At 43.9% G+C, this 12414-nt stretch overlaps 1 protein-coding gene across 1 annotated transcript; it reads left to right on the plus strand.

The window, feature by feature from the left end:
- The first annotated feature begins 10262 nt into the window (after positions 1-10262).
- On the plus strand, positions 10263-11835 carry LOC148909979 (transport and Golgi organization 2 homolog). The gene is made up of 3 exons (XM_089032288.1): positions 10263-10455; positions 10788-10910; positions 11699-11835. Exons 1-3 carry the CDS (start codon positions 10314-10316, stop codon positions 11710-11712), a joined length of 279 nt encoding a protein of 92 aa, XP_088888414.1. The 5' UTR covers positions 10263-10313; the 3' UTR covers positions 11713-11835.
- The last annotated feature ends 579 nt before the right edge of the window (positions 11836-12414 follow it).

Genomic DNA, 12414 nt, shown 5'->3' on the forward strand with positions numbered 1-12414 from the left:
GTTGGTATTCAAAATAGAAAATGAATTCGACCTGCATAAAAAGGTAGTAGACTACATCCGCAGGTTTTACCCCCAAATGCTCGTGACCCCTGGTCTAGGCGAACTGCAGGATTCGGATGGAAAGCGCATAAAATGCTGGCAGAAAGGATATCAACGCGGGCAGCCCGACTTGTTAATTCTTAATGCACACGTGCGATACCGTGGCTTCTGCATCGAGCTGAAGACTCCAAAAGGCAACGGGGTATTATCCGAGGATCAACGCCGCCTCTTACAGAGGTATGAAGAAAACGGTTATAAGGTAATGATTAGCAGCGACTACGATGTCATTTGCAGGGAGATCACGGAGTATGCACAAGGAATTCGCCTGCCATGTAGGTGGTGCTGCAAGCGCTTTAAAAGCGCGCAGACTCTGGCAACGCATTTGAGAATATTCCATAGGTATAATGGATAAGGATAAATTTAACGAGTTAAAGTTCATACAAACACACTGGAGGGATTTAACCGTGGGGGAGATTTACGAGATAAAGAATTACGTAGTCTTTGAAGACATCGACCGCCTGCGTTTGGTCTTAAAGAATAAAAAAAGAACATACACCCTTTGGGCGCCCGATAGAATAAGGTACGCCATCGAAGGGCAGGACGTTACCCATGTTATGAGTCATGGTAAAAAGGATGGCAGGTGGGTATTTGATGTAGTCAAGTATGAGCCTGAGAGTCCTCTGCATAGCTAAGCTTCGTTCCTCAGCTTACTAGCGCGTCTGCTAAAGTCCGCTGCGCTTTAGGATCCGCGGAGCACCAATGCCCCACAAAGGATCCTTCGGGGAATACCTTGCCACAATGAAGGCAGGTGTATTTTTTCTCCTCACGAATTGCGGGGGTTTCAGGGATTATGCAGTCGCTTGGTAGTTCGCATGTAATACAGTCCATATATTGAAAGGGCGATTAGGAATCCTCCAAAGAATGCGGCTGCGTAGGCTAGCATATACCTTTAAAAGGGGTCCTTATTTTTATTGTTGTATTGATGATACTTAACAAACAACAAGAAAAATAAGAATGGGATTTGAGACTCTTTGCACAAACCCTGCTTTACTATTAAAGGCCCCAAGAAACTATTTCAAAAGTGTCTCAGAATGTTGACAATAAGGTTAAATCTTTGTTAAGGATGCCTGGAAACTATTTCAAAAGTGTCTCAGAATGTTGACGTTTAGGTTAAATCTTTGTTAAGACAGTTGAAGATATGTTCCTCTTCTCTAACACAACCACAACGATCGCACTCCTGCCTCCAATACTCCCTTTTAGTCCACGGAACGCCTTCGGCGCGTTCGAAAGAGGGGAAAGTACGGACTATCTTCTTATGGTAATCTATGCGATTCCTTAAGTAATCCTCTTTATGCGGGCAGCGACACATCAAATCCGCACATTGGTAGCAATCCACGCCTTCCAAGTCGTAAGCGCGGGAGAGAAACCTATAATTCACTTCATGCGTTCTCCGGTGCGTCTGTAAACGTTGACGACTACTAAGTATCTTATTACAGAAACTACACTGTCTGGTTCGATTACAGACGCCCCTTTTCAGATGCTGCTGCATTTCAAAGGGGTTGAGGAATTCCTTATTACAGTCCTTACAAAGCCCACAAATGCGTTTATCCTGATGTTGTTGCATCTTTTGAACGGTGCTGAATTCCTTACCGCAATCCTTACAAACCTTACTAATTGGCTTCTTCGTGCAAACTCCATGCCGAACATGGTATTGCAGTCTTTGTTTGGTGCTGAACACCTTTTTACACATCAAACAGTCCATATATACTTAACAGTATCTTAGCCTCCATTTAACATCCTTAACAAAGATTTAACCTTATTGTCAACATTCTGAGACACTTTTTAAACAGTTTCCACATATACTTAACAAAGATTTAACCTTATTGTCAACATTCTGAGGCATTTTTTGGAATAGCTTATGGGCGACTTAACAAAGATTTAACCTTATTGTTAACATTCTAAGACACTTTTTAAATAGTTTCCAGGCATCCTTAACAAAGATTTAACCTTATTGTTAACATTCTACGGGGGATATCGCATGAAGTCCTTAACGGACTCCTTAGCCCACGTTGCCATCGTCAAGAGCGCACCAAACCTTTCCGCGCGCTTCAGACCGCACATTTCATCGTACAACTCCTGCACGCGCTCTTTTAACCGGTCTATCTCCTCCCTTTGCATTTCTATGGTGTCTCTTTTATCTTTTGCGTCGGCGACAATTCTTTGCACTGCTTCCACTGGCTCCATATATATCAGGGAACAAGTTCCCTTCGAAAGAAGGGATATAAATGAACCCAGATCACATGCCTTGTAACGCTCTGATAGTAGGACCCACCGGCTGCGGAAAGACCCAATTCGTAGTAGAGCAGCTATTAGGACCCTTTAGATACCGATTTGACTACATAGTGCTGCTCTGCCCCACCTACGTGAATAACCGCACCTGGACGGGCATAGGAGTGAACGATGACGACTTCTTCGTAGATATCTTAGACCCCAATGAGTTATCCAGCAATCTTAAGTTCTGGCACAAGCAATTCCCTAAGGATACACAGACACTCCTCATACTGGATGACATCGCCTGCGGGGACGACGTAAAAAGACGCACCTCCGAATTAGTGAAGCTCGCCTTCAGCGGTAGGCATGACAATATCAGCGTTTGGTTGCTTTCCCAGCAGCTTACCAGTGTCTCTAAACCCTTCAGGGAAAACATAGGCTCTCTCGTAGTATTTTATACTCCAAGTAAGTCTGACCTGGAAACCATCTTAAGCGACTACGGCGGTGAGATATCCAAGGAACAGTTGCATGAATACATGCGGCATTTAAAAACACACCAACATTCCAAGATGATCTTCTCTTTGAGGTTTCCGTATTCCATAAAGATCTGCGATCTTTAACTCCTAATGTATATGGATATTGAGCAGCTCTTAGATGAAGTCCCCACACAGTTAGATGAAAGTAACCTCAAGGAACAACTTAACATCCTTGTGTCTTCGGGGAAGTGTAAAGAAATGATAGGCAAGGAACTTACCCATGAGCAAGTTAACAAGCTGTCGGAAGAGGAGGTTAAGAAGTTCCATAAGAGGTACGAGGCCGCCCTTGCAAGTAAGACCACGGACGCCGTAGCAGATTCCGCTATCCGACTTGCAACTAAATTGCTTGAACTTGCGCTGCCCATAGACGACGTGGAGCAACTACGGAAGGACATTAGCGAGGACTATGTCATCGCCCAAGAACTTAAGATAACCTGCGGGTGGTTGTCTTTGAAGTGCGGTAAGTTAATGGCAGTCGCCTCTGCGGCTTTGCACGTAGCTCAGCACGTTGACTTGAAGGAACTTGCGGGCACCTTTGGTGCCTCTTGGAAGGACTTCAAGAAGGACAGAGAAGTCGAAAAGGTCTTCCAGGCGGCACTTGCTGAGGTACCTGATCAAGTCGCCTCAAGTACTTAGTTAAGTCATTCGCGGGAATTGCCCAGGTCGCCTCAAGTACTTAGTCAAGTCGTCCTTAAGTCATTCTCAAGTACTTATCAAGTCCTTCAAGTCCTTAGATATAAATGAGTGAACCAGAGTCGAAGGTAGAGCAGCCCCAAGAGGAGCAGAAGATTACCAAGGCTAAATCTCCAGGCAGAGTTGCTGCCGGAAAGAAGCTCGCGGAGATGAATAAAAAGAACAAAGCCAAAAAAGAAGAAAAGGTGGAGGAAAAAGAAGAGGAATCCTTCATTAATCCTGGGTACGTCATTGGCGCGTTGGGAGTCATCATAGCAGCAGGTAGCCTTTACTTACAATGGCGGGCTACGAAAAAGGTAGAACCACCAACATATCACGCACCTGTGGAACGAGCTGTTAGAAAAAGTAAGATCCCTGAAATGGAGTAATAACCTTCTCGCTCTGTAATATAATGTCAACCGCGTTATTGAAAACTGTTGAAGAAGCAGCTATTATTACTTCCATCGTTGCGGGTATTGGTTGGGTAGGTAAGAAAGTGCTCAAAGAAGACTTTACTGAAGACCCAAGCAAGAGCTTCGCTAATTTTGTTAAGATGACCGCTGCCGTAGGCGGGGCTATCATGGTAAAGGATTACCTACGGAAGGAAAAGTACCTACCTACGACGTAACTCGTGAAAATCCCTGTGATTTTCTAATATATAATGGCTAGCGTGGTCGTAGGCGGAATTGTTGCAGCTTTAGCATTCACTGGAGCTAATTATGGTGGTCAGTATTTGGATAGATTAGTTAGAGGCGACAAAAGCGGAGATTTAGCCGCTGAGAGGAAAAGGCATGATTTAGCGCTGGAGAAATATCAGCGGGACGTGGCGGCTTGGAATGAAAAAAGACAAGCTTACAGGGATTGGTTGGACAAGAACTACCAAGACAAAATGCAGGCGGATAAGAACTTCGAAAATACAGACTACGCCTTTAAGCTTTATGCGCAGGCGCACCCCGACTTTAGAATGAGAAAGCCCCAGTTTAAGGATTACTATCAGCCTTCTAAGAAACAAAAAGATAGCGAGTTGGTCTTTGTAGGAGTCGCAGGGCTGGCGGGAGGCGTGGCCTTGGCGTATCTAATATAATGATCGTCTTTTTGGAAAGCGACAAGAATAACTTTACCACTTATCTGAATCCTCCCATCCGCGCGGAAAGGGTTCGGTTGGTTAGTTGCTCTTTGTACAATTCTTGGTATAATTTGATTGGCGGCTTTGTCGTCGTGACTTCCACCAAACCAAAAATACCAGATTCCCATTACACCCCCATAACACTGGCTAAGGAGCTAGCAAAGCATGGATATACTCTTACCACAGGATTACCCCATGAAATGACATTCAAGAAAAATAATGGGAGCGCTAATTTAAAGGGCAGTCCATTGGTAGAACTCCTGGGCCTTACTAGTACCACGATCAATGGTCAACTTGACGTGAAATGGAAAGTCGCATCCTCTTACGAAGTCTATTGCGACTTGGTCCATAGTTACAACAATGGAGAAAAGTCTTCTCTTATGTCCAAGTTTCTGCCCAAAGGTAATCCATTTGACCCAGTAGAATACACTCCCATTTCTTTAAGCTATGACTTGTCCAATTTGGTAGAAAGCATAAACATCGCCATTAAGGTGGACGGAAAGACGGTGGATTTTAACGGACGTAAGATCAATCTCGTCCTGGAATTCATATAATGGGCCGCGTAGAGGACAAACTCAAAAGGATTTACTATGGGCCTGAAGGCTATTGGAAAGGAGCGTCGGCCATCAAGAAACTCGCGACCGCGGCCAGGGTATCAGAAGAAACAGCTAAGAACTGGTTAAGAAAACAAACCCTCTGGCAGGTCTATCTTCCCGTGCCTAAGTACATTCCCAGGCCCAGCTTTACCGTAAATACCCCCAATGAAGTTTATCAGGCGGATTTGCTTTTCTTACCGCACGATAAGGTGAGAAAAAAGACCTATAGGTACGCTTTGACCGTAGTCGATATCGCAAGCAGATACAAGGACGCCGAACCCATAACCAGCAAGGATTCTGGGGAAGTCGCAGAAGCCCTAGGTAGGATTTATAAGCGCGTCTTGAAATGGCCTAAGCTGCTACAAGTGGATGCGGGGACAGAGTTCATGGGCGTGGTAACTAAGACCCTGAAAGACCACGACACTAAGATTAGGAGAGCCGAAGCAGAGTACCACAGGGGTCAGAGCATCGTCGAAAGATTTAATAAGACCCTGGCCGAGCGTCTCTTTGGATACCAGTATTGGAAAGAGCTGGAAGATCCCTCCAAACGCAACAGGGAATGGACCCAGAGGCTCCCCCAGGTCATCGCGGCTTTGAATAACGAGGCGGCCAGGGCTACGGGAATAAAACCCAGGGATGCTATGAAAAAGAAACACGTGGAGCACAAGTCCTACGTCAGAAGTTCAAGGGCGGTCGGACTAAAGGAAAAAAAGCTCCCCCGCAACATAGTGGTCAGATACCTCTATCAGCCGGGGGAACTCGAAGGTGGCAGTAAGAGAGCCACGGATCCTAACTGGTCCCTGGAAACGTATGAGATTTCAAAGTCCGTCACCAAGGAAGGGCAGCCCGTGTTGTATTACCTAGATGGCCCAAGTCGTGGATTTGTCAAGGAAGAGCTGCTCATAGTCCCCAAAGACTCAGAGTAGTGCTGCTCCACGCGCCCGATTACACTCTAGGCATGTCAGTCTTACGTTACCTCTGCAATGGCCGCGCTTGTTGTTGATACGATCCACGGAGAACTGCTGATCGTCATTTGGGTCAAACCTCCATAGTAGAGGTATGTTACATTTGGCACACCTTGCCCCTTTCTTATAGACGTCGTCCACGCATAGGTCGAACGTCATATTTTTTTCTTCGTCGTGCCGCTTGTAGCGAAGGAGTTTCTTAGCAATGTTCTCCTTTGCTATGTCTTCTGGCGTCTTATCGTAGCGCAATTGCGGACCCCAGGCTCTTTTCAACTGCTTGGCATATTCTACGCGGCTTACGGCGGTGTAGATAAGGTTGCTCCAACACAGCCGCTGGTCTATGATCCATAAGGTTTCTTTTATGGTAAGCCCTTGCGCGCTGTGGACTGTCATGCAATAGCCCAAGCGCCAGTCTGGATGGGAGGTAATTCTTTCCACCTTTTCTATGGGTACCCAGGCTTTATCATGCGTTACCGCATTTTGCAGTTGGATGTCGGTACCAGGTACCCAGACGTCTCTTTTTTGCATGCGGGTGTCGTGGGGTTTATAACAAACAGGTACGGGATGTGTAGGGAAGCGCTCTTGGTGTATATTTAGCAAATCCTTTTGTATGCGAGACTGTGCTGCGCGTTTGCTGCTCAGCACCAGATCTTTTGGATGCCATGTGTAAAGGAAATCCTCGTATTTCTTCACTCGTACGCGTTTGCGCAGCGTCTTGCATTGCTCGGCATCACTGAGCCCCCTTAATTCCGCTTTCAGGTTCCTTACTTGATCCTTGCTGCGGTAGTCGGTGTTAATTTCCTCCGCATGGTCTACGAAATCTTTCAGCCATTCGTTGGGCATCTCTCCGGCTATTGGTGGAGGCTGGCAGGGATCTCCGGCGAATATTACTTGACACTTTCCACGGAGGAATTCTACGAATTCTTTGAGGATTTCCAAAGGTACGGTGCAAATCTCATCCCAAAGTATCACCGGAGGTATGTCGTGGATGGCTTCTGGTACCCACTTTTGGCCATTCCAACAAAAGAAGCTGTGGTACGTTTGAGCGTCGTGGCCCATTTCGCAGAGTTCTCTTTCCAAACGGTGCGTTGGCGTTAGCACCTTTATCTTAGGAAAGAGTTCTAACACACGCGTCGTCTTACCGCTGCCTCCCGTACCGTAAAGGTAAGAGAAGCGTTGGTAAGAGATTGGGTCGGCAACTGAGGGCAGTGGCTCTTCCGTCGGCGTAATGGAACCGCGGGTGTGTTCTCCGTGATATTCTACACGTGCCCTCCAGGCTTTTATTTCTTCATCTTTGACGCGCCATTGGCCACTTTCTGCAAGTTCATCGGCAGCGTAGAATTCCTTCATCTTTTCCAACACGTGCGGCTTCACATATAAGGAATCCGTGGCTACGCGTGGAATGTCTTCTTTGTCAAACCGCAGTAGCATCGCCAATAGGTTAATGTGCGCATATGCGAGCATGCTGGCACGCAGATGGTAATACTGCGGTCGATGGTCCTGGTAATAACACAGCGCATTCCATTCGTGTAGCTTATCGTCGACAATGTAGTCCCATTTCTCTACGGATACCATCGTTCCTTTGTCATGCGCACGTTTTATGAGGAAGCTTAACTCGCCGGCGTCCGTTATTAGGCGTCGCTGCATATGTTTTTCACCCTCCTTAGCGCCCTGCGTGAATTTACCTATGACCACACGCGCCGTGGGGTTATGCTCCGGTAACCATTGCGTGAAGGCGCTGTGACAAAGTATGGCTTCATGCGCTGTGTATTTTAAAAGTTTGCGCTCTTCAAAGAACTTCAATAGGGGTATGGGCATCCATTCTTTCTCCTGCAGGTGCTTCCCATACCACGCATAGATTATGGGGTGCAGACCCGCTGCTAATTTCCAGGTGGTCAACCGTACAAACCCCGTTGCTGGGGCGTCGTAGTGACCATCCAACGCAACACGAAAGAACTGTGAATCTGGATGTCCGTAACGGTCGTAATATTCCTTACAGTCTCCCAGGCCCTTAAAGCTTGCGGGGTAACAATGTTTCATATCCAGCGACACGTATTCGTCTTCATCGTATTCCATGTTCCACAGACCGCCGTGGCCGTGTTCTACGCAAGCTTTAGCTATGTCTTTGAACTCCTCCGGCGTGGATTTCCAACCGTTTCTTTTCTTTGCGGCTAAGAAGTCCAAACTGCGACTGCTAAGCACTTCGTCGGAGAAGTCTTCTCCTAAAGTCTCAAAGGCGCTTTGAATGCGCAGCTGTTCCACTTCAGGACGATACAAAGTACCATCTTGGGTCATAAATTGACTTCCCTCCGCATCCATTAACCAAATAGAATTCTCGTGCATTAGTTCTGCAAGCGGCGACTCCTTGTAAACGCGCGTCTCCTTCTTCTTTGGGAACCTTAACTCCCTCCACGCATGTGCGTTATGCTGGTAAATTACAATAGGCGCACCCCGGCCTCCATACTTGTGCGTCCCGGAGTAAATGAAGCCGTCGGTGATGTCTTTCACGTGTATGCGCCTTTCTAAAGCAACCTCTAACTTCTTGATGTTTTCAATGGTGGCTCCTGCCCTACGAGTAGCATGCTCCCATTTCCTGATGGCTTCTCTTCTCTTCAACGTAAGCTTACCTCCCCTAGAGGAATCCTCGAAGAACTCTCTAACTAACTTACCCACGCAGTTACCCGGATGCCGCATTGGTTTGAGCTTCTTAACGTCCGGGTTCTTAATTTCATACGCACCGTAAATAACCACGGTGACCGGGTAAGCAACTTCGTAGAACAACATGTCGATGCCCACCAGCGCCCCATGACGTGTGTCCTTGTTTAAAACGAACAGGTCCTTCCTGCCAGACGCCCGTATTGGATTCCTGCCCTTTTCTATTATCCACTCGCCGTCTAAATACTTTATAAACGTCAACTCCAGGCGGTAATTACCTTCGGGCATTAAGTCAATTATCCTTTCTGCTCTTTCCTCGCTCATCGTCTCATCTGTATCTCCCTCCATAAACGTTGTGAAGGCAAAGTCGGCGTCTAAGCGGTCCAGCACCTGAGTTCGCAGTCGGCGCACAGTCTTGTTACTAATGCTTTTGATGGTGTCCATCTATATCTAAGGAATATTTTATCCTCCGTTTGCGACACAAACATAGCAGCAGTAAGGAAATCTTCGCGCAACATATAACAGAACACGGGTAATTCCCGCGGGGGACGCTAGTGCATAAACACGGGTAATTCCCGGGCGATTCCGAATGGTGACCGCGAGTCCCCCTTACTGCTGCTATTTGTAATACATAAAATAACTATTTGCAATAACTATTTGCAATAACTATATGTAATATCACTTGCGTTTTCTGTTCTGTTTCTTTTAGGGTTAATTATTGCAAGGAGATAATTTTCTGGTGTAAACCGCTTAATCCTATTTTATCTAGATCCCGCCTGTGGGGAAATCATTTAATGCAGTTCGCTTTTGTTGTCGTGTAAGGGGCTGGGGAAAAACCCCAAAAATTGAGCACAGCGGAAAATAATCGTGTAAGGCAAAAGCATAAAAGTAATATATCATGTGTGTTAAAAAGAAATCTTGCACAAAAAATATATCCTCCTAGCTACAAGGAAAAAACACAAATGGTACAGCCCCTCTCCTCAAATATCAAAGTATTGAATATCGTTATTATTATTATTAGATTATATTATCATATATCTTTTTCTTTCCATTACTTTTTTTTTGGGTGTCATATTAGTTATTTCATATTATAAATACTGTAACTCGGGTCAATTGACACCGTACATCAATAATGTTAAAATGACCAACAACAAATTTACTATACCATTGAAAGGGTGTCAGTGACAGTGATCCTGGACACTAAATGGACATTAAATGCTTCTTGAATTTATAGACAAATTTTTCAGACATATTTCATGTATTTGGATTTTTTGTTTTGATCTGGTCTGCAGTCTGCGTTTGTCACACACCCGCAGGTAACCTCTCAGTTGAACTCAAGTCTTAATTGGATAAAAATCCTACTTTTTGTGATTTTGGTTGTTTTGACTGATCAATAGCACATTTCCCCCTTAGTTTTTAGCAATAGATATCACTCCAGTCCAAGAAGTAAAACATGTGTATTGTCTTCTTGAGTTATAATGACAATCCTGGCCCAGATGGCTACAAGTTGATCATTGCTTCAAATAGAGATGAGTATTATGAGAGACCAACTGAAGTAGCAAAGTTTTGGGAAAAGAATTCAAATGTCATAGCAGGTAAATTATGTACCATGTACTTTACTTCATAAAGGTTGGGTATTAATGTATTAAATCCAGAGATAAAGCACCTTCTTAGATGAGTCCTATAACACATCCCTTCTCATAATGGCTGACGAGCGCGAGAAAATGAGGTCACCCAGTCATCTTGCAAGGCTGAGGAGAGGGCTTAGGATGCTCATCACTCGACTTTACCCCACTGGGGTTTCATTATGCAGCAGTAATCCATGATCTGTAAGCAATAAGAGTGAAAAGTTCCATAGCTGCTTGATCTACACAGTAAACTAAGTTCAAAACGTTTTTGCCATTATGACAATTTTTTTCATTTCAAGGCATTTTCCCAATGAAGACGACAGCTGTTACACTGGCCTACAGGATGAGCTGCTCTCTGATGCCTACAAAGATGCCTGCAGGGCAATATTTGTTAAATTTGATGGACAAAGTTGTGGAACAAGGTCAGTATTCAGTATTAATGGTCAGTTATTAATGAACTATGAAAGACTATCACCTAATTACCTATCTTAGTGGAGGTCTTGATCTCAGTGGGAAGAGAGATCAGGATGATAGACCAAAAGATAGGTTCCTTATCGTAAACTTGTGTCATATTTTTAAAGTATTATATATTTCCATTAAATTATTAAACTTTTTAGCTTGCTTGCATGGGCGTAATAGTTTCCTATTTTATACCAATTGTCATTCCCTTGAGAATAAGATTCTTCGTTTCAGTTGTATCCATATATATATATTACTGTTTTTACCACAAATGTAAGTCTTATTGCTTTCTGATTGGTCAAGAGCCATGGTATGAATAAGAGGACATACCAACAAATTACGTCGACAAATTACAAATCCCTCTTGTTCGAAACCATATTTCTTTCAAAATTTGTGAGTGGTGTTTTTCTTTGTTCGTAGATAAAAGGACATTACATGTTAAACCATCAAAATTTGTTAATTCCTCCCATGATATGCAACCAACAAACAAAGAAATATTACTCTAGAGAATGACATGTGGTCTGCAATGGGAAAACATTATTCCCAAACTGAAAATGGTCATTGAGAAAACAAAATGTCAATGTACAAATATAGTCATTATGTAGCTTGCGTATCTTGCATGACACAGGCTAGTAAAATTATTATCAATGTTTTTCAATCTAAGTCAATCAAAACTTAGATCCATTTTCCCCCCACTCAAATGATTTTTATGATGACATACTGGATGATATATGATTGTACTGATTTGTAGAACAAACACAATAATCCTGGTTGATGCCAAAGGTCATGTGACTTACACTGAAAGAACCTTGAGTAATGGTGCTACTGATCCTGATGATGCAGACTGGGTTGTCAACTGCCATGAGTTTGATATTATCAAACACTAGATTTATATAATATTGCTAAAACTTTTGCTACACTCTTTAAAATATATATTCCACAATGCTTTTCGTAAGGTACAGTCTATATAATACAGGATAATAGTTTACGTTAATCTAAAGTTGTTTCATAAGAGTCTACAGTCATTCGTTATTTAAAAATATAGAGGATATTACATGGCGAGCGGAGATACGAAATTTATCTTCGAGTGTTGAAAAGATTTTCAACACGAGAAGATAAATTTCGTATCTCCAAGCGCTCATGAAATATTCTGTTTATTATATAAAATCAATCAACTTAACAAGCTTTTTATTATTATAAATATATGTTATTTACCGGCCAGGAGGTCCGGATAGGGAAAAACTGTGCCCGAGGTCTTGAATATACGTTTTTAAGACCGAAGGCACAGTTTTTAACTCGTGGATACGCGAAGCGTAGAAACGAGTTATTGTGAGGGGTCTGAATATGCAAATGTGTCACTCGCTCGCTCACTCACTCACTCACTCACTCACTAAGATGTTAGCAGGATCGATAATTAAACGTTTGTCGATCGTCTAACGTCATCCGATTACTACGCATTTCTATAAA

This window comes from Actinia tenebrosa, unplaced genomic scaffold (assembly GCF_029948245.1).
Source record: "Actinia tenebrosa isolate PJP-AT-01 unplaced genomic scaffold, QUT_ActTen_1.0 PGA_scaffold1__47_contigs__length_23844297, whole genome shotgun sequence".
Lineage (NCBI taxonomy): Eukaryota > Metazoa > Cnidaria > Anthozoa > Actiniaria > Actiniidae > Actinia > Actinia tenebrosa.

Bases quoted from the DNA above. Each gene is read 5' to 3' on its own strand.
- LOC148909979 (XM_089032288.1), top strand. From the start codon at position 10,314: ATGTGTATTGTCTTCTTGAGTTATAATGACAATCCTGGCCCAGATGGC. The intron at 10,456-10,787 runs GTAAATTATGTA...TTTCATTTCAAG, and splicing joins GAATTCAAATGTCATAGCAG to GCATTTTCCCAATGAAGACG.